This window comes from Sarcophilus harrisii, chromosome 1, assembly GCF_902635505.1.
Source record: "Sarcophilus harrisii chromosome 1, mSarHar1.11, whole genome shotgun sequence".
Taxonomy (NCBI): Eukaryota; Metazoa; Chordata; class Mammalia; order Dasyuromorphia; family Dasyuridae; genus Sarcophilus; species Sarcophilus harrisii.
The window spans coordinates 327170250-327193990 of NC_045426.1; the positions used below are offsets into that span (position 1 = coordinate 327170250).

Genomic DNA, 23741 nt, shown 5'->3' on the forward strand with positions numbered 1-23741 from the left:
GGTAAAATTCCTGGAATTATCCTTAGTGTTTCAGGAAATTTCTCTTGTAATCTTAAAAATGTTAATTTTACCACACATGATAAGTCATGAAATACATTAATATATTAGGCATGTTGCTAGAGTGGAAAAATAAGAAAAATAAAATGTTTCAATCTAAACTCAAAAGTTCATCAGTTGGAACTATCTTGCCTGATTGTATTGCTCAGTTTTTCTCAAATGGTAAGTTCCTGCAAAAAAGCTTGGCTCTTTGAGAGTTTATCAAACACTAGAAATTACTATGGTCATTTGCTACTATATACGGTATACCTAAACTATTCTTCTGAACAATTATTCTATTTCTTAACCAGTACTAGATTGTTTGATGATTACCATTTTTGTAATATATCTGGTTATGACATCTTCCTTCACATTTTTTCCATTGATTCCTCTAATATTATTTGACCTTTTGTTCTTCCAGATAAATTATGTTATTTTTTTTTTTCTAGCTCTATCTTTTGTTATTTTAGGAAACAATTTAATGGAATTACTGTAAAGAACAAATTAGAATTGTTCTTTGAATATTTTATAGAATATGCTTGTGAATCTATCTGGCATTAGGTGGTGATTGTTTTTTAAAGTTTATGTAAGCTAGAGTCCCAGAAGGGATCTAAGAGATCACCTAATCTCATCCCTTCATTTTAAATATGAGGAAATTGAAGCACAGGGAGGTTACATGATACATGAATATAATATAAAGTGAGCTGTAAAAAATGAAAAAGTTGAAAAATGCAGAGGCATGCAAATATTCATATGAACAGTTGCAGAGTTAAAACAAAAGAAACTTGGGAAAATATTCACAATGATTGTATCAATATAAATGGAAAAAACTAAAAACCAAAATTAAACATCAAGAATCCCATGTAGAATTTCCTATATAACGAATTTGCTGTAGAAGAGATCTGAGAAAATGATCAATTATCTCTTCTTTGCATTGACAAGGAACTTTGGCTATAGAATCAAATTCATATAATGTGTTGGCTGGTGGCTGGTTTTACTGAACTGCTTTTTTTCTCATTTTGGTTCGTTGTTATTAAGGATAGCTCACTGAAAAATAGAGGAAAGGATTTATTCAAAAATCAAGGTGATGTTACATAAAGAGACCAATAAATTTTTTCAAGGCAGAAAAAAAATTACTACCTTCATGTGCCTCAGTTTTCTCATCTGTAAAATAACAGGAATGGACTAGATAGCTTTTTAAAGTTCCTTCCAGCCTAAGTTTATGAAATTGCTATCATGGATTAAATTATTAAAAGCTTACTGAATGCTATAATTATTTTTTTTAAGTGAAAATTCTAAGGTCCAAAAATGTAGGGTGAAAATGATGAGTTGCAGCTTCTAGAGGAAATATAGCAGTAATCTTGAGATCTCCTATCTTAGAGTGCTATTGTTCTAACAGTCTGTCTATTGATTCTAAAATCTCCTAGCTTTAAGAATACTATAGCATAGACCTACAAACACTGCTGACTGTCAGATAAACAATCTGTTGGTCATAACCAACCAAGATCCTGAGAAAACAGTTTCTTTTGAAACTTAGCCAGTTTCAACTGGCATTACAATTGTGATGTCTTTCCCCTTCCCCCATGCCATGTGTTATCCTCCCTTAACTCCACTATGCTTCCCAACCCAACTTCTACTCCTTATATCTACCTCTTTTAGCGTGCGACTAGTCCCTTTCAGGATTTAGCCTGCCAGCCAAGAGCATGCCCCAGCTTCACTGAGTTCCACTGAGTACCTTGTCTTTCATATGTTCTCCCCCACTCTATTTCATATTTACCCTTCCCTATGTCTATTGCATCCCTCTATTTTGTCTGAAATCTATTCTTCTTAAATCTACCTTTTGCCAAAGAGAAGGGTCATTATGAATTCTTCGTATGATCTAGCCCCAACTTTTAGTGCCTGCCATCATTTGGTGATCAAATCAAAAAAACCAAGAGAACTAGAACCAGAATACTCTTATTTAAAATCTGACTCTACTTAACCTTTTCTGCATTTTATTTTCTTCATTTAAAAATGGAGATAAGATATATTTTATTAGGTTGTCATAAGGATCAAAAGAAAATAAAATTAATGAAAGTACTTTATGAACTCTACAATGTAATTCTACAGATAAATGTGTGTATGTATAAATTTAAGGTATTATTACCAAACTGAAATGGTTAAGACAGTAACAATAATTATATTAGTAATGATTACATAATGGCAGCTGATCATCTGATACCCAATAATATAGGGAGTTATTTCACTAATATAGATAAGGCATTTCCTTACCTAAAAACTGAGGATAACAACATTTGCACTATTTACATCACAGGATGAGTAAATATTGAAGTGAAATATGAGCCACTATTATTGATCTATTCCCAAATTGTCTTCCTTATTTTGGTTTAGTTGTTTAATTCCCTGAATTCCAAAAGATAGCAGATATAAAGTTAAAATTCAGTTTTATATTTGGAAAACTACTAACAACAAGAAACAAAAATTCTGACACTTCCAGCTCTCAACTGTCTATATTTTGTCCTCATCTTACAATATTCGTGCTTGTTAGGATCTCAAAAACAAGATAGGCACTCAAATAGCAAGGATATGAAAACATAAGTGAAACAGTTCTTCCCTACTGAGTTTACAACTTAGCCAGAAGGCCAAAGAAATTAAATAGTATAAAAGATAATAAAATATATAAAACTGCTATGAGATAATTTGGAAACAAGAGCACTAGCAGTTTAGGCAGGGGTCCTCAAACTTTTAAAATAGGGGGCCAGTTCACTGTCCCTCAGGCTGTTGGAGGGCCCGACTATAGTAAAAACAAAACCTTTGTTTTGTGGGCCTTTAAAAAAAGAAACTTCATAGCCCTGGGTGAGGGGGATAATCGTCCTCAGCTGCCGCATCTGCCCCGCGGGCTGTAGTTTGAGGACCCCTGGTAGAGGATCAAGAACAGTTTAATAAAGGTAATGTTCTAAGAAGTGGATTTAAAGGAGGACCACTTTATGGATGGAAAGGCCCATTAATAAATACACTCACTGTTGGCAGGGCTAATCTAGATATTCTGGAAAACAATTTGGAACTATGCCCCCAAAGTTGCTATATTATATATACTCAGATTCAGCATTCTCATTGCTAGATCTGTAACCCAAAGATATTAAAAGAAGAAAAGGTGATGTTGTGATAAACACAACTCTTTTGGTGGGGTCAAAAAAGAAAACTAAGGGAGTAGCTGGGAAATCGGTGAATGCAGGAAAAAAAAATCAACTTTTATAAATTTAAGAACTCTAATCAATGCAATAACTGCTCACAATGGCAGGTTTTTTTTTTCCCTTTTTTCTCTGTTGACTATAATGACTTAGATGTTTAAAATAGTACTAGAAATGTCTCTTTATATGTTGAAGGTTAAAAAGAAGTGATATGATAAAAGATAAGGTAATAAATTACCTTCTGATTAGCCAAGTAATTAAATTTCTTTGCTTGCTGTGTTTGTGTGATTTAAGATTATTCAGTTTCCATTACTAAAATCACTTAAGGATTCCATTTGTATGCATAAACTGAAACAATTTTTTTTACCATATATTTATTTATACAAATAATTTATTTGCATAATTCACATAATTTAATTATTAATATTAATATAGTTGTTTAATAGTTATACTATTATAATTATAATATTTGTGATTAATAATATAAATTTATATGGTATAAATAAAATATGGATATTAATATAGATATAATTATTTACTATATTTTCTTATATGACCTGGTCAAGGCACTTAATCTTTTGAATTTAATTTCCTCACCTATCATAAGAGGGTCAATCCAAGGAATCCAAGTTTCCTTCCAATGATGACTCCCATGACTCAGCTCTTTAAGAATTATACCTTCTAGATTTTATACATTTTCATAGGTACCCATGATCAAAAAAAATTACCAAGTTCTCTAAATTTCTAGTGATAAATTTTTTCCATATATAGTTAACTTCCTTTTGCACCTAGTTAAAATCCAAATTCCTCTGACTTAGGATTTTTAAAGCTTTTCAAAATCTGGTTACAACCTATTTTTCCAGATGGATTTTAAACCATTCCTTCTCAAACATTCTCCCATTTCTAGTCAACTAACCTATATGTTGTTGTTCCCTATAATATATTCTTATGCCTCTTGAATCTTTCCTCCCGACCAAATTTTGAAAAGCTTTAGAAATTCTAACCTACTGGAGTTTCAGTTTTCTCATAGGTAACACAGGATTGATAATACATACAGTGATTATTTTACAAGGCTGTTGTGAGGGACAAATATTAGAAATCTTATCAAATACTTTGCCAAAATCTAGATCAATCTAAATATCATGATTAATCTGGAAAGAAATGTCCTTAATAAAAAACTATCTTATTTTTGTGTTCAATGCTTCATTTCCTAGGTTTTCCTAGGAATAATTTTGATGTTCAGAAAGGACCCCAAAATATTGGGGACCACAGACCAGTGTTGCAAGGTGTCTCAAAAAAATTTACAAGCTTGAACCAACCTCCAAGTAAAGGGGCAAAGTTTATTGTAACATCAATTGAAGCAGGCTAAGTTCCAAAAGAATTTAGCAAAGAACCAGGAGCAAGAAAATAATTTTATAGGAAAAAGACAGAAATATCAGGTGCTTCATGTTACTGACATGCTAATTTTATGGCTCAGAGGTAAAACTGAGGAGGGGGTCTCAGGAATTTTATTATCACTGACCAGCAAATCATGTATATCTGACAGTCATCAGTGTTTGTTGACAGACAGATTGTTAGAATAATAGCATTCTTAGATCAGAGGGCCTTGGGATCATTAATACAATCTTCCCTAAAGTCTAAGGGAAGGAATATTATTATACTCCTAGGCCAGAGAATTTTTACAATCATCGACAGTGCCAGAACAATAGTACTTCAAAGTTGAAGGAGAGGGAAGAAGACCTCAGATCACCTATTCCAAAGCCAGAAGATTTTAGAATCACTGACAGATTGTTAGAACAGAAGCACTCCAAGGTCAGGTGGACCTCCCTAGTGCTCCCTACTTCTAGGGACTTGTAGAAGGTACATTCCATCAATACCTTTAGTAATGTTAGATGACTTTGCCAATGATACAGTTCACAAAAAATGTATTAAAAACATAGTAGTTAAATATATTTTATATAATAATATGTGTGTATATGCACATACACATAAATACATAGGAGATTTTCAATCACATCACAAGTACCATTGAGAAAAAAATTCAGTTATATACACATGCATATAAATATAAAATTTTTATATATAAAAACTGTCATATATGCACATATACATACAATCAATAAAAGATTTGTATGTTTGAGAAAATCATTAAGAAATACCATGCTTATCTATAATTTTTTAAATAATATGCAAAAAGAGCAATAAGAAAACATTTACCTCCATTGGTTTAAGCTGAGCATCAAGATTTATAGCAGGAATTTCTCTGTACCATTCCCAGGATAAGTTTCGTTGAACATTAACCTCAAGATTTATTGGTTGCATTATATCTAGTATTTCAGGAAACTGGCCTTCAACAAACTGAGACCTGTGATTAAAAAAAGATTGCTTTAATGGTCAGCACTGTCCCATACAGAGGCCATCTATTTCAATCAGTATCTGACGAAGAATGTCTTAAATGCCATTTACAATATGTTTGTCCAGCATTAGCCTGAGACTTCCAGTGGGGGAAGCCCACTATTTTTTGAAACAGCCCATTTCACTTTTTCACTATTAGCATTATCAAGAAGTCTTTTTTCTAATATAAAAGCTCAATCTACCTCCCTATAATTTTTAACCACTGCTATAATTTCTCTCTAGGCCAAGAGGACAAAATTTTAATTCAATTCTGATTCACTTTCTGTACTTCTCTAAGTGCTAGAGAGAAAGCCTTTCCCACTCCTTCCTGAAGCTTATTCTCAAGATGGGTGTGTCACTACACCAGACTTTATTTGATGAAGGGCTCCAGCTTATTTACTTCAACTATCACCTTGATTCATTCCCTGGATTTCTCTACTACTCACCAGAATCCTCTTCTTCCAACTCCTTTAGACTTCCTTTTATGCATCATCTTCCCCCATTAGAATGTAAGTTACTTAAAGGTAGGAACTGTCTAGACCTTTTAATTTGAATCCATAGTAATTAGCATAGTTCTTATCACACATTAAGAGCTTAATAAACACTTTATCAATTGGTCCTTCAATTACACAAAAAGTAGAATAAGGTACACTCCCTCAAAGCTTTTTTTCTCTGAAAGCTGAACATCCCCAGTTCTTTCGAGCTATTCGACAATCTGCTTTGCCTTCCTGGGAACACAGTCCAATGTCTTTCCTAATGATTTCCATAATTACACTTAATACTTTAGATATGGAGGGATCAAGGCAGAATATGTTTTAACATTATATTGGTTTTACTTGTAAAACTACTAGTATTTGGGGGTTTGAAAGAGTGTGTAAGATGACAGGTTACAGTTAAGAATTCCTCTATCAAGAAAAGATACTTCCAAAACAAATACTTGAGTTATTTCCCAAAGCTATTAGCCTAATGAACAGGCAAATAAAACCATCTCAAATATTCAAAAAAATCATCTGCAGGGGTCCTCAAACTTTTTAAATAGGGGGCAGTTCACTGTTCCTCAGACTGTTGGAGGGCTGGACTATAGTAAAAACAAAACCTTTGTTTTGTGGGCCTCTAAATAAAGAAACTTCATAGCCCTGGGTGAGGGGGATAAATGTTCTCAGCTGCCACATCTGGCCCGCGGGCCTAGTTTGAGGACCCCTGATCTAAAGGAATATATCATAATTTAATGTTAAAACTTAAACCAGATTATTGGCCTAAAATTGCACTAAGGCTTTTGGGATATCCTATATATCTTGTAAACTGTAACATCAAAAGTTATAAACAACCATTTTTTAAACAAAGCACAAATAAGCCTCAAGCTGTTATATTTGCAACTAGGAACAATGATTACATTTGACTCTACTTAATACATTTTTTCATATTCACAATTGTAACTACACAGTTTAGTTAATGAAAAGAGCAAGACAAAGAAAACAGGATACCAAACCATAGTATAGCACTAAATTGTCTTTCCTAGGAATACTACATTGAAAAAAAAAAAAAAAACCTCAACTTTAGTGTAGGCTAAAGAAAATAAAATTCCCAAGTAGTGTAAAGACTTGTTTATCCTGAATAATCTAACCAGTATACCCATCAACAAACATTTATACCTGTAGAGTTTCATCTCACTCAGCTTTATTGTTATATCATCAATAACAGGGGGAGGATTATGATGGCTCTTTGACACTATATAGAACTTGTTCTTCATTGTAATTAGCCCAAAATCAGCAACTAAGACATTTATGGATGCTGATGACTGTGGGATTACTACCACAGGTGCCTTGATATGAATATCCAATGACAATCGGGAACTCCTTTTTGCCAATTCTTTTACGCCACCAGCTATACCTGTTGCTTGAACTGTTGCCTCAGTCAAAGCTGCTTTTGCTCTTTGAAAGTTGTTTACAAAAGCCTGTAAGAATTACAAAATTATATTCCTTATGTTAGTTTTTGATATATGAAGCTATTAAATTGAGGAATAATATTACTACTAAATGTTTATCACTGTTTATAATTGTTTTTTGTGTTATCATCTAGGCTATTTATGTTTTCAGTACCCCACGCATCCTCATTTTTTTTCCCTGCTCTACCACTGGATTAATACAAAAAAAGATGGTGGGATTTTAAAAAATCTAGTTATTAGAACTAATTATGATTAGCACTTAGATACAAGAATTTAAATAAGTTAAAATCTGTAAACAAGCAAAATAACACCAATAAGTTTCAAAATGGATATTAATAACTCCATACATTGAATACCATGCTATAAGGATTGTTATAGGAAAAAGTGTTTTGTAATCCTTAAAGCATTCTAGAAAGGTAAATAGTGATGGTGGTAATGGAGGAGGAGAAGGAAGAGGAACAAAATTCTCTACTACTGAAAATCTTTGTTCTTCAATTTACTATTAATTCAAAGTTTAGAACTGCAGTTCCCAAACTTGATAAAATAGCTCCACAGGGTGTGGCAGTAAATGAGGGATGCCACAGGACAGTTTTTTCTGAGGGAAACACAATGACAATCAACATGTCAGGTACCACAAACTACTAAATTAATTCACAATTTTAACATCAGATCATGTAATGTTCCTTTTGATGATGTTCATATGAGACTTTTATATTCATATATTTTCTCACCTACACAAGTAAATTCTGAAACATTCTCATTTATGAAGTCTTATTTTTGTCCATCTGAATTTTGATGGTTACAGTGATATTAAAAAAAAAAAAAAAAAACACCACAAAACTATTTGCTACATGAAAATCAATGCAGAACAGGAAATAAGGGTGGCAATGTCTAATCCTATATAAAAGCTATGCAAAGCCTAATAAGCATATTATTCATATTATGAAGGCTGTTGTCAGAAAAAAAAAAGTGTTTTGTACTCCTTAAAGGATTATGCAAACCATAAGTTGGTGGTAGTAATGGTAGTGGTAGTAGTAGAGGAGAAGGAAGAGTGACAACAATTAATAGTATTACAACTTTCACAATAAAACACCTAAGATCTCCTCTCACTTTCTATTTGTGAGAAGTAAAATGGTAAGGTTTTATTTCCATTCGTGAAAAGTTTCAGATTCTCACAGACTCCCTTTTCATTGGCATGGTAGAAAAGAATGTGATATATGTTCTAGGGCAAGTACATCTTGGCTGAAGAGAATTAAACAATGCCTTAATTCAATAGAAGTAACCATAGATGCTGCTTGAGTGCAAATGGCCTGGGTTTATGCACTGGGCAAGTAAAAGTTTTAACTGAGCATGCTATATAAACTTCATGTATATTACTTTCTCCTCCCTCAAGAAGGAGACATCCACCATTTTTTAACATATGATGATGTGGCAAGGGGAGAAGGGAACATGGAAACATATTAAGGAGTACATGTAATGGAAGTCTTATGAAATATTGGATTTTTGGAAATATCTCCTCCAATTGAAATTCCAAGAAAAGTATAAAGAGGCAGGCTAGGATTATGGAATATAATTCTGCTTCTGTAAGTTGCATTTGTGCCCCCTTAAAGGAGTATGACGTCTGCTTCTTGCAAGAAATATAATAAAGACTTCCTCCATTCACTCCAAGAATTTGGGTCTGAAGTTTTCATTTCTAACACATTTTTTGCTCATTTTAAACATGGAAAAATCACTGCATTCCTTTAATTCCATTAATTACCCATTATGCATTCCTTCCCAATTACCTTAAGTAAATAAATGAAGCCTTACAGAATTCATAATTATTCTAAATACTTTTTTTTAAGTTGTTATATACTTACCATTACAGAATATAGAAATTTCATTATTACAACAACTTCAATGCAGCCAACAGTTAAAGTAACTTCACTGTCAACCACATTCATATTTATATATTCAGCACCAGCAGTAGCATTTGAATAAGAAACCATTTTGAAACTGAAGACTTCTTTTCCAGTTATATAAAGAACCTTCAAGAGGAAAGATAATTAAATTACAATTCAATATAACTTCATTTTCAAAAATGCTCTGCTTATAGGATATTCCAATATCAAAATACTATTAATTTGAAATTCCTCTATCAAAATTCAACTAACCAAACGCTACAAATCTGTTTAACAGTTCTGATAATGAAGGAAAGGAAAGTCAAAATGACAAAGCAAAGAGTTCACAAGAACCACTTTGCTATATCTGCATGACCCTTCCCCCCTCCCTCACAACCAATACCTTCAGGTCAAAGAAGCTTCAATATAGATCCCTGTTTTTCAAACTATATAGCAAAACAAAGATATAGTTATTATACTTTCACATGATCTTGAGGGAACAGCAGTTCAAGGGCACTCTCGAAATAATCTGAATCTTTCTGATTTGAAGCATCTCTTACAAACAACAAATTCCCCATTTTTATGGCATACTTATCTCTCTAATAGTCTTATGCAATCTCTTTTTTTTTAAATAATCATCTCTCAGTTATTCTCAAAATTACCTTATGCTTAATTGTAGGGACAAATTTATACAAAAAAAAAAAAAAAAAAAAAAAGGTAAGCTCCTTATGTACATCTACTGTTCTGAGTTTTCTTTTTGTCTTCTCAGTACCTTGCAAACAATAATTATTTATGTTTATTGAAATTTAGTCTATTATACCTTTAGGAAGAGCAAATTTTAAATATTTCTTCTTTCCTATTTCTGAGCCAATATAGTCTCCTTCTAAGCCAAAAGGGAACTAAAATGATCACTCCACTAAAAACAAAAGCTATATTTCAAAAGTAATTATAATTTTTACTTCATCTAGTAATGCATTCTATCATATTATGTCCCTTAACAAATATAACAGAAATTTTTAATATAATCTAACTATTTTTTTCCCACCTCTACAGAAAGAGCTGTTATAAAAATTTTTACTAACATAATCCCTTTTCTTCTTTCTTTCACATCTCAGAAATACAGAGCCAATAATGGTATAACTAGCTCAAAGGATATATACAAATTTATTAATTTTTGGAACATAGTTTCAAATTGTTTTCCAAAATGACTGGATCAAATCAAAACTCCTCCAAAAATGTCATTTTCCTCTTTTGCCATTATTGCCAATGTGTTGGTGATAAAGTGGGACCTGAGAGTTTTTTTAATTTGCATTTCCGTTAATACTAATATTTTAGATCTTTTTTTTTTCCCCATGTAACTGCTACAAATTTGGATTTCTTCTTTCAACTGACTAATGGCCATCTTTTATGCTTGAATGAATTGTTCACAAATCCTAGAATTGTTTAGGGTTACTTCTCTAGTTATTGCAGGACCACTTCCCACTATCTTGACTTACATTCAGGGTTTCCTACAGAATTATGACAATCTTTTTGTAGTAATCTTGGACTGGGTAGAGAATTTTAAGGCTTTTTTTTTTTTTTTTAAGTGGCACATTTTTAGATCTTTTCTAGAATGTTTGTAGGAAATTTGGGATTCTTTGAATCCCAATATGCCAACATTTTCTCACTAATGGAAACTGATTGTATGTTGAAAACCTAGGTCAAAATGTCTGCCATTTGTTAACTAAAAGTTTCTGAAAATAAGAGAAGAAATTTAGGTTCTAACCCTGAATCAATGATGATTATGTCACTTTAAGCAAGTAATTTAATTTCTCTGAGCTTTACTAGTTTACTTTGAAGATAATAACTAGATGAAAAACTGAGGATGCTTTGACGTTCAAATGTGAAAATGTGTGAATATTCATCTTTAAAATAGAAAACATATCAAGAGGTATTATTTATTAATTTATCAAGTACTTCTCTAGCAGAAGCTCACCTTTTCCAGAAACCATCTTTATTTGTGGAAAGAAGTGTATCATGCACTACTAAATTGCCTGACACTTCTGTACAACATGCTTTCACTTAAAGCTTTTCTACATAATACATCTAGAAAAGACAGTTACTATGCTGGTTTTATTAAAAGAATATCAAATTCTATATAGCAGAAGAGGCACATTCCAAATAGTACCACATAACTTTCTAAGTCTTGTTTATGATGAGGTCTTCATTGTTTAAGGTGGTAAGCAGAGGAATTGATAAAAATTAATTCCTTTAGGCAAGCAGGAAGAAGGCCTTCAGATATGGAGAACAGTTTGGGTCCTGGGTCCCACTCTCTAAAAGTAATCCAGTTAGAATTTTAAAGCTTGACTGAGTATCATCAAGTGGCCCTGCTGTCTTAAAGCAGTGGCTGCCCCAGCCCTTCTAACTGAGGGAGCCTGCAAGCTCACCCTAGGCCAACCACTGGAGGTTCTAACCCCTCAGTGGGTTCAGAGCATTTTGGAAGCCAAAAGCATATTAGATATCAGACACTCCTAGACACCCTCAACTTAACCCTCCGTGTTTGCCATACTTTCAATCATAACACTCTGCTCCCTGAGAGTTAATTCATAATTGTGAGGAAGCTTTAAATTCTGTCTATTCCAGACAACCTGATTTGAGGGACATTCCTCTTGACAATCCGGATGGTTAATGGTTTATGAATGGGTCGAGTTTTCTTGAAAATGGGGAAAGGAAGGCAGGTAATTCTGTGATAAACCTTAATAGCAGCCTGGAAGTTAAGCCACTGCCTCCTGAAACTTTTGCCCAGAAAGTTTAACCCATTCCCCTTACAAGGGCTTTGGAACTGGGGAAAATGAGAATGAACATCTATACAAACTCCAAATACACTTTTCATATTTTGCACCCACATGGAACTATATGGAAAGAAAGGGGACTTTTCACAGCAAAAAAAAAAAGTCCTATTACACCCTACATCCTCAGGCCAGCTTCTAATCTCAGAGGCCAGCCAGTGGCAACTTCTTTTTGGCCTGCCCAGCTCTATGCAGAGCGACAATGGCCCAGCCTTCATTTCTCAAATAACTCAACAGGTAGTTGAGGCACTTAAAAATTACTTATCATCTGCACCCTGCCAGGCAGCCTCAAACTTCTAGGAAGGTAGAGAAAATGAAGTGGAGTCCTGACTAACCTCTGCCTGGAGACTCCAGAGAATTAGGTACAAACTCTAAGGTTTTTCCCATTTGGACTCATGTTTCTAGAATTAAAAGTACTGTTCCTATTACTTCTTCTCCCTCAGCCATTCCTGAATATTCCTGTGAACTCAGAGAGGACCTGAAACTGCTCTTCCTCCAGTTAAAAACACTGGAAACACACAGGGTGACAGTCTGTTTCCTTTTCTCCCTCATTCTAGCTTTCTATCTCTCCTGTTATTTCCCATTTTTTCCAGGTGTGACTTTAACACCTGGAAAATTTCTCTGAGGATGCCAAGGATGAGAGCTTTGCTCCTAGTATTTTCTCGCCAGCTCTCTTGATGTCACTGTGTGGCCCCCACCAGTGGGGAGATAACTCCTTAGTCCTTAGTCAGGCAAGGGAACTCCAGGGGCAGTGGGGGCATTCAGGACAGTTGGGTTTGCCCTAAGCATTCCCAAGGCAGCCCAAAGATGGGACCTGATGCATTATCTGCAAAGATCCCATTCCCAAATGTCACCATTCCCACCATGGATGCCTCTCCATTTGTACTAGCTACCCCCAAGGGGAATAACCTTAACCTGGCTATCTCCTGTTTTCTTGCCAGAAAGGATCTCTTACCCACACAATAATTGTAGGACATCCATTCCAAAATTATTCTGGCAAACTCGCTCATAATGCTTCTACATCATCTTCCTTAAAGCTTCTTCATCACCTCCTGAGAACTAACATTTCGATTGAAATAATGTCATGTGATTATAATCATCTTTGGGGACAACTAACTAGGAAGCCACTACAAAACTTGGTCTTGGGTATCATCTGTGCATCTAAGGGATATGCTTTTCTTTGTAAATTGGATTTTCCATTCTATGATGTTTCTGAGGGACTTGCTAAAGGGAATGCTGATGACTGGAACCCTCCTCAACCTATAATCCTCTCTATCCAATGATTAACACTTTTTAAACATTATGGTGCTTTTCATCCTAGGTCATCTGAGTGCTCCTTTTACTGTATAAAAACCACTGCTTCAGACACTGCCCTCACCCCTTCAAGGAAAAGTGGGAATTTGGGGAAAATGTTCTTTAGTATTTAAGAAGAGTTACAGCAATGCTAGTTCCCTGGGTAGGGCATCAACAACTCAGAAAAAGGTTGAGCTTCATACCGAGAGAATCCTAGAGAAAGCTGGCTGGATGCAAGACATTCATGAAAATCTCATCTCATCCCTCCCTCCCCCCTCCAGTCTTCCTCTGGGTGGGATTCCAGGTTACTGTCTCTAGTTAACACCCATACTAACTCCACTTTTAATTATTTTGGGGGGCTTATATTTGGCCCCTGTATTTATAAACCTACATATGAGATTTGTTCCCTCCAGGCTCCAAGCTATAAACTTCCAATTATTTGTTCACCTTGAATACCATTGGCTAACTGATTGTGATACTCAGGATCCCTCTGAATACTGTTGCCGCCATCTTCATGCCACGTGCTTCCCCTCCCTGGTCTGAACCCCACTAGGCAGGGACAGCCTTACACTCTTTATCAGCATGAAGCAGCTCCATCCCTTTGTCCCAAATGAATTTGGAGTATGACTGTTTGAGAGGGGGAAAATAATGTAATATAGCTTCTAGGGGAAACTAATGATTCTGAGACCCCCTGACTTTAGGGAGCTTCTGTTCTAACAAGTCAGTGATTCTAAATCTTTTGGTTTTGGAATCTGCCTCAAGGAAACCTCACATTCAATCTAAGAATAATAGCTTGTCAATAAACATTACTGGCTGTCTGTTGATCAGTAATTTGGTTAATTCCAGAGACCACTCCTTGGTTCTACCTCTGGGCCATAAAATTGGCATATCTGTAACATGAAAAACTAGATAAATGTGTTTCCTTGTTTCTTTGCTAAATTCTCTTGGAATTTAGACCACTTGTAATGGCATTACAATTAGAATAACCTTTGCCCATTGACCAGGAAATGGGTTCAAGCGTGCAAATTCTTTTGGGACACCTCCAATACCAGTCTGTGACCTCAATCTTTTGAGGCCCCTTTCCAAACTCAACACCATAAACATTACTGATTATTAGATAATCTGTTGTTCAGTGATAACCAAGTCCCTGAGACAATAGTCTCAAACCTACTTGTAAGTCATAAAATTAGTAGGTAAGTCACATGAAGCTCTGATCAATTTTGTCCTATAAATCTCTCTCTCTTCTCTTGGGTCCTTTGCTAAATTCTTTTGGAACTTACCATAATTACATACTTAAAAAGAACTATGTCTATCAGTATCAAATGCCTAATAGGTACCAGAACCTTGCTAAGTTCTAGAAATACAAAAACAAGATAGTCCCTACCCTTAAGAAATCAAAATAATAAAAGACAAATAAATTAAACTGTCATTTGTGAATTGTTGTTAGTGAACAAACATATTCTTACCTTTTTATATAAGGCCATTTCATTAGAATCTAAAATAATTATATTTTTCAGATTTACATTTACTTCACTTATGGCATGTCTCATTACAACCTGAGAATCAAACCCTAAAAGAGGGAAATAATATTAATTAATATACTTGCTCCAAATTAAAATTTTTAAATTTAATTTTGCTTAAAAATTGTTACCTTCTATTGTAATTTCAGCAATTCTACATCTTTGGTCTTCAATAAAGATACGTAAGCAAGACAATTCAGCAATGACTTTTAGGTTGACAGTATCTTCAGTCTTAGATATTCTGTTGGCTGTAGATGTCATGCAATACAATTATCAAATACAATGAACTATTTTTAAAATTTAGTTAAATCAATAGGATTGCAAAAATATCAAATCTTTGAAATAAGGAAAGATTAATCAAGTAACAGAGCCATATTATCCAATGGGTAGTCCACCTAGGCTTAATCAAAAATACCTGACTTTATTTATATTTCTCTTCTAGTGTTTATTTGAACATAGATACACTGCCTCAAGCAACTCTCTAAACCATAAATAAATTATACTTTGAATGAGACCTAGATTGGTAAAGGAAGTCCCATACTAGGAATTCTCAGACTAAGAGAAAATATTTCTTCCTTTTAGTTATGTGTGGAATTAACTGAGTGAAGACCTCTCATGGGAAAATAGCCTTAAATTATACCTTAATTATAACTAGAGATATTACAATAGCAAATAGAGCTATAGCTAAAAAGCTCAGGTGTTGGATAGTTTTAAATGAATATTCCCTACCAGTTTCCCACCAACTCTTAATTACCATTTAAGTGCTTATTTTAAAAGTGATAATGGCTTTAAATTCTCTTATCTCAGGATATGTGCTTGTATAGCAGTTCTCTAGGGAAATTTAAATTAAGAGTTTATTAATATTGATCTGTATTTTTTTGTTTCTGGGATAGATTTCCCAGTTTAGGGTGTAAGCCTGTACTCCCCCAAAACAATGGGAGAAAAGGTTAAAGGGTGGAGGGCTTCTGTTCTATTTAATCTAGTGTCTTTCAATTTATGTTTTGTACCCCTTTTACTGACAAACACCTTGTCAAATGGGAGATGCCCTTTCTCTCCAGATCATAACAAACTTCTTTTTACTTTTTCTTCCTCTGAAATGTTAGATATCTACCAAAACTAAAACCTGAATATCTTTAAGCAGCCTACTAATTATATATTTAAGTCATCAAAGTTTTTTCTTTTACATCCTTAAACATTTTTCTTATCAATTCAAGTAATGAATTTTATGAGCTAATTTTCACATCTCCAAGGGTGAGATGGTATAGTGTATATAGTGTACAAAGTTTGTATACCAAAAGTTTCCTACATTGATAAAATCACAGGCTTGAAATAACAATAGTAGTGATAATAATATAACATCTGATTAATCTAGAATTGATCCCAACACTTAAATTTTAGGGCAAGTGGAATTTTATTAACAATAAAACATATTAATATGGAATCTGAGTAAATTAATCTTCATAATAATTTACTCTAATATAAAATGTGAAATACAATTTGTAAAAACTTACATAATTTTTTAATTACTTCTCCTTTTTCTTCGATTTCTACAATTTGACTTTCTGAGGGTGATTTTCTCTCTCTTTCAGGAAGGAGATTACTTATAAAATTCCTAATACTCAAAAGTGCTTCAGTGTGCAAATGAATATCCAAAGAAGAAAAATTTACCTACAAATCAAAATTAATTGCATTATCTAATCAACAATAATTATTCATTCGGCACCTACTATGTTAAGGATGGGGAATTTTTCAGATGTATAAGGTATAGTTCTTGCATAGTTTACAACTGAATAGAAAACAATAATTTCCTAAAACAATTGACAAGTTGTAATGCTGGAGAAGCTGAGCAAGACGGAGATTAGAGAACAATTTAATAATTTATTTAAAAGGGAGGGATTTACTAGGACCAAATGGAGCCATAGTTTGGTCCCAGGGCTGAATGAGACTATTGTCTCAAAGAATCCAGCAGTGAATGTCAGATATGAGACCAATGACATAATGGGAGAGGTACCTGGATGGGGATGACCTAATGGGGGGAGGAACCTAGGGTGAGGATGACATAATGGAAGGAGGTACTGGAGAGGCTCCTGATATTCTAATGATGTCTAAAATGGATAAAGACCTTTATTCCATCAAACATTAAGAGGGAATGATTATAGCCTAAGGTCTAAGATATAAGACCTTTATCCTATCAAAGATTAAGAGGGAATGGTTATAGCCTGAGGCAGAATAACTGAATAGGACAATTAGAGAAACCGGGTCAGGACATTAAAAGGGAACAGTGGCACAACAAAGTTATATAGATAAAATATTTAGGGTTTTTACTTTGTTGTGGCTATACTGTACCTATACCTTTAACAGCTGTACAATATTCTTATAGGACGATTTAAGGTCTGTTCCAAGCGTATCAGCCTATACAAACAAAAAGAAAAAGGAGACATATGAATATGTAACCAATTTATAATCTAACATAATGTGCTTAAAATTTTCCATTTGTATATGTAGTTATTTATGACTATACCTACTACAGAGAAAAGTAATAATGAATGTGAATAAAAAATCCTTCAAACTATATCTTTCTAAATTTCTATCTAATCAACTACAAAATTTGACAGTAAAATCATCCTTAAAGCACCCAAAAATCATTAGTGTGGAGTAGGAACTCTTAAGGAGCCCATCCTATCCATTTTCAAGAATGATGAAGCTCTTTAGTCAAACCCTGTTTCCCCAAATTCTGTTCCCAAGTTGGTCAAATTCTAGAGACTGTTTTGTAAGTATATTTAAAGGCATACTTGATTTCTTAGATCTCATATGTCATTGCTCAATCAGATACATAATGGATGTTTGTTCTCAAGTAGGACCCACCCTAATTCCTTTTACTTCCCCAGATCCCACCCTTATTTCCCCTCAGCTCCTGACCTTTAAAAAGCCTCTTCACTCACAGCATGTAGTTAAAATCATTTATTATTTTGCCCAAGAATCTTTTGGAAGAAGCCATGAGTAACTAGGTGGAGTTGGTAGAGAAAGCCTGAAGCACTGATAAGATTACTCCCTGAGGCAAGCAGGTGAATGGGACTGATTGGATGAAGTATTTCTCAGTATTGAATCACATTTTTTATCCCAGTTCCCAGAGCTGGGAGATTGAGCTTTGGATTCTGGGTTCTGGAGGGACCCTAGGGGTCACATGATCTCTGGAGGGTCAGACCTTGAACCCTGGGATGCAGGAAATTAGAGAAGTTACAGGAAGTGACCCCCAGGAAGCAGATAACATAGGTGACCATTGGTCAAGGATGGTTATATCCTTTTAGTCTATCCAAGGAAAAGGCTCTGGTCTTTTCCTATTTAATCCACTATTCTACTTCCCACTGGCCAGGGTCCAGGAGCACATGGTGGGAGTTGGGATGGCTCCCAGGTGTGTCTGGGCCTCTACTTGCAGGGATTAAATAAATATTTTATACCTGGAGATGTCTCTGATTGGTTAATTTGGCAAAGGGATCTAGCATACGTCCTACACACAAGGAAGGGCACTGAAAGAGATGAGCTCAACCTTATAGTCCCAGTCTCTGTGGGAGTTTTGGGTAGCCCTACTTTGCTGTGTCCAGTCACAAATCCAAACCCCCAAAGTTGCCCACACCCACCTTTGCTGAATGAACCCTTTTGGAATTAAAACTCCTATGGCATTCTGCCTGGTGATGTCTCTCTCCTCACCCCTTCCCCATGCCTCTTGTGGTCTAATTCTATGCTCTCCAGCTCTATTTCATATTTACCACTCCTAGTGTCTATTGTTATCTCTTCATTTTGTCTGTAATTTCTTCTCCTAAATAAACCTACTTTTTCCCAAAGAGAATTCACAGGACCAAACTCCCAAAATTTGGTGCCTACATCAATCTTATCATTTGGTGTTATACCCTAAACATCACTTTTCACCTCAATAAAGGGCATTTTTGGATTATAATAACAACTAATGTGAACTTTTCACATTCTGAACTGTTCTCCCCCAACCTGCTACTTCATCACTATATAATTTTCCCAGACCTATGATATACTACTGCCTGAATCAAAAGTACTTTCCAAGTGTATTTTTTAAAAATTATTTTCTACTTGCAAACTAATATTGGTTAATACTATGAATTAAATTATACAAATATTTTTAGACTAAAAAGAAAAATCAGTCTTGTCTAGAAGGTATTTTTAGATTTAATTTTTAAAAGTGTTGCCAATCACCTATGATCATGCCTTTCCTGTTTTATGACAAACACTAAGAGATATCTAATTCATTCAGGTTAATTATTAATCCATCCTTTATCATAGGCAAGTTAATATAAATGGACTAGTAAATATTTCAAAGAATCATAATTTGACTTTAAAATCTTTCTAAATTGTCAGTGTTCACTATTCATCATTCGGGTATATTAGCATACTTTTAGCTTATATATGAATATTATCTTACAGAAAATAAAATCCTCAAAAATACACATCAAAAGCTCTCCTTAAAATATTCCATGGTAGAATACAATTATCACTGAAAACAAAGTAAAACCCTTTTCCTATGCAATTCTAATATTTACAATTTCAATTATCCTAGACTTAATAATGTTTTATGCTGATAACATAACAAGTGCCACTATATGAATAACTTTTCTACAAAAATACAAAATTACAAATGGAAAGAGTAGTGAGTTGTTTTAAAATGCCTGATTTTATGAAGTCCCATCATTCTTTGCTAGACCTTTTCTTCTCCCTCCATATTCTAGGTAGCTACATCAACTCCCTTAGGTTTAACTAATATTTCAAAGCAGATGCTTTACATAGTTATGTAAATTTGTGTTTACATTTATGTATACATAGTATGCATATTATATATGTGTATGTATGTGTGTGTGTGTGTGTGTGTGTGTGTGTACACATACACACACAGCTCCAATCTCCTCCTTTGAGCTTCAACCCTCCAGTACCCATTAACTAATGGAAATTTTCAAGTAGTATCCCAAAGATAACTCAAATTTAAGTCTCAAACTTCAACTATCTTTCACACCAAACCATCTCTTCTTCTATGCTTCATTATTCCTGTCAAATCCTTCCAGCCTCTCAAGTTCATAACTTTGGCATTATCCTCACCTCCTCACTTTTCCTTATCCCACATATTTAATCAAGTGCCACATCTTAACATTTCTACCTCCACATTTCTCCCTACCTCTTCAGACACACCACTGCCACTTAAGTTCAAAGCTTTTAACTCTAGATTCCTGCCAAAAAAAAAAAAAAACAATTGGGGTCTCTCAGTTACTATAATTCATCCTCCACATTAATGCCAAAGTACTCTTCCTTCCAGATCTGATCATGTAATTCTCCTTCTCAAATAGCTGTAAATAGCTTCTTCTTGTTTCCAGAATCAAAGATAAAACTATTCTATTTAGCTTTTAAAGGCTCTCAAATTTCCCACTGGATATTACTATCTCTCCTTCACTCTTCAATCCACACAAATGGGTCTTCTCTCTCTATTCCTCACATATAACACTCATCTTTCATCTCTATGCCTTTGCATTCACTGCATATACCATACTTCTGGAATGCATGTTCCCCTTCCCTCAATCTTATAAGTGCCTTCTCTTCCTTTAAGATGAAGCTCAAGATTGTGTTTAACATATACGTTAACATATTTAACATGTTCGGGACTATATGCTATCTAGGGGAGAGGGTGGAGGGAAGGAGGGGAAAAGTTGTAACACAAGTTTTTGCAAGGGTCAATGTTGAAAAATTACCCATGCATATGTTTTGCATATAAAAAGCTATTAAAAAAAAAAAAAAGATGCAGCTCAAGAACCAACATCTGCATGAAACGTGATTGCTCCCAACTCTTCAAATGCCAATGAACTCCACTCTAAATTACCTTGCATTTAAAAACTTTGGATATATTTCTAATTATTCACTTTATAATTAGGCTATTATTTTTAGTGATATGTGTAATCTCTTGAATTCCCATTAGATATTATTTTTAGTAATATATGTATCTCCTGAATTCCCATTAGAATCTAAGTTCTTGGAATTATTTTACTTTTTGCAAATTGTATATTTAATGTTTTAATAGTGTCTAGCACATAATAAGCACTTAAAAATGTTTGTTGGTTGAGATGCTGACAGGTAGAAAAGTAAAAGCTACAATAAATAATTGTGAATGTAATTAGAAATAAAGAAAAAGTATCATTTCAGGAATAATGTGATTAATTTTTAAAGTGATTTTAAAATGATTTAAATCACTTTAAAACTTTCAATTATATATTCATCACATAAACTGAACATAATAACAATCACTTACCTTAACATATTCCAGTGTTAGCAGATCTTCCACTGTATTATCCAATGTAGTAACAATGTATACTGGTTTACCCTTTACATCTAAAAACAAATTTTTGAAAACTTTGTTGGGAGGAAAAAAAGGCTAAAAATAAGGTTTAAGATAATGAAAGCAGCCACATAACTTAAAAAACTCAATAAATAGATGCTTCAGGCTCTGGAATTTACCCTGTCAGTTCCTTCCATTTAATCTTTCTCCTATCTCCAGATGCCAAGTTTCAAAAAATTCATAATTTTTTATGGTATATTTTTCCTGATTTTATGACACTACCCAGCCTCTTGCTGGGATCTCTCAGTTTCAGCTAGCATTTTTACATGAACAGAGAAAACCTAGGGAGTATTGATGAAATATCCTTCAAGCACATAAGTATTATGCGGAGAAAGGATGAGGGAAGATGACTATGAAATTAAGGCACAGAGTTCCTCAATTCTGCAGTGTTAAGGAGATATGGCAGAGAAATATAGGAAGTTCCAATTTTAGGAAAAGAGGATGAATGTATCTATTTGTGACGAATACTAAATTATTCAAGAAAACAAGAACAACTATTGACACAGTATCATCTACTAATATCAAAAAAATTAAACAGAAAAATTACAAAACTAAGAAACTAATACTAATAACTCATATTCATGAACTGATCAATTACCAATTATAGCAATTATGATTCTATAGGTCAACAATGTTGTGTACATGCACACACATTAAATATTTTGAATATCTGTAATTACTAGAGCACCAAAAAATCGCCACCTAGTAATCAATCTAGTAATAAGTCTTTGCTGATGTAGCCAATTTAGTCTCAGATAGTACTATCCTCAGATCTACATTCAAAGCCTTTTTCTAGTTTGGGTAGGACTTGTCACATTGTACTCTTGATAGAACTTCAGAGAATTCAGAGCTGTTTTTGTCACATTAAAAAGAACTTCAATAAAAAATACTATTAAGATGCTAATATTGTGTCCTGACAATAAGTGTTTAGTAAATGTTTACTGACTGAAATACGTACCAGATTAATTTTGCTGTAAGTTTGATTTTGTTTGCCAATCAGTAAGCACATATCAATTCTCTGTCCAGCTGCATGCTGTTTTTAGTCTGTTATTTGCCTGATAGGCTATCTATTGGGAACTTTTTTAAAGGAGTGAAAGCATGACAAAAGAGGAAGAATTCGCTCTGAAAATTAGCAATATCAGGTCACAGCTGATTACTAGAAATTTAATTTGGAATAACACAACAAAGCATGGCAAAGACAGTATGACATAAAAGAAAGGCTCTAGATTCAGAGGACCCAGGTTCAAGGTCTACCTCAGAGGCTTTTGTAATTTTGTAATGAAATAATGTATGAAGTTCTTTCTATTCCTTAAAATAAATGCATAATAAAATCATAGTCATGTCATTTCATTGTTCATTACATTTTTATTGCAATTTAGAATATTAATTCCATCTAAAGAAATCTTCAACTATCTTACTACAAATTAGTCTATTTGTACCTTGTACAAATTCCTTAACCAACATGGGCCTATTTATTCATCTATAAAATAAGGAGACTGGACTAGATGGCATCTGAGTTCCCACATAAGCTCTAAATATATGATCCTATGGTTTAACTATTTTGAGAAAGAGTAATGTTTTTACCTAAAATTTAACAGATTAAAGAAAAACATATAGGGAATATAGCAGCCAGGCACGACTGGTGAAAATTCCAATTCAATACTTGACATCTACCCCACCCCCCCATTTATTTACTCCAAACTGATGGAGACAAAAAAGAATACCAGCATAAGTATTATAAGCTATATAGGAACAATGAGTTGATATACCAGTTACCCTGCATATAACTCTCTAGTATTCAAGAATCTTTCTTATGATTTTTTTCTACTACTAATAAAAAGGAACAGACCTTGTGTGCCTTGTGACTATTATGCAATCAGTTAACTATCTTCCACAAATAACAGAGCAGGCATAGTTTGAAAAGGCATATATAATACCACTCCCAGTGCTACCCAATGACAGCTGTAGAGGAACAGGGGGTTCATAATTATCTCTAGAAAATATGAGGTCTAAATCAAATATTATGTGCTCTACTCCTAACACAATTCTGAATAGTTTTATATTATAAAATAAAGTTTAAATGAAAATTAAGGGAAGCCTTAATGGGAAAACTCAGTCACGAAAGTAAAACAAGAAGGCTGATAGCACCTTGTTAAAGAAACAATACTATCCTTACCTTGACCCAGTAACAGTACAAGGGAAAAAGCTAATTTTGCATATGTGAATTTTAGGCCAGAAGAAGAAGTGGGAT

At 33.9% G+C, this 23741-nt stretch overlaps 1 protein-coding gene across 6 annotated transcripts in view; it reads right to left on the bottom strand.

Moving 5' to 3' along the window:
* VPS13A (vacuolar protein sorting 13 homolog A) overlaps positions 1-23741 on the bottom strand; it is a 238714-nt gene that overhangs the window by 128627 nt on the left and 86346 nt on the right. For all 6 annotated transcript variants that reach the window (XR_004230796.1, XM_031945506.1, XM_031945511.1 and 3 more), the window contains 8 exons: positions 21404-21483; positions 17440-17499; positions 16599-16755; positions 15219-15335; positions 15034-15137; positions 9426-9593; positions 7274-7575; positions 5445-5592 (listed from right to left, as the gene is read on the bottom strand). Coding sequence is in view for 5 of the 6 variants with exons in the window: in XM_031945506.1 (XP_031801366.1) it covers positions 5445-5592; positions 7274-7575; positions 9426-9593; positions 15034-15137; positions 15219-15335; positions 16599-16755; positions 17440-17499; positions 21404-21483 (1136 nt within the window). In the remaining variant the exon portion in view is untranslated. The remainder of the gene's footprint in view (positions 1-5444; positions 5593-7273; positions 7576-9425; positions 9594-15033; positions 15138-15218; positions 15336-16598; positions 16756-17439; positions 17500-21403; positions 21484-23741) is intronic.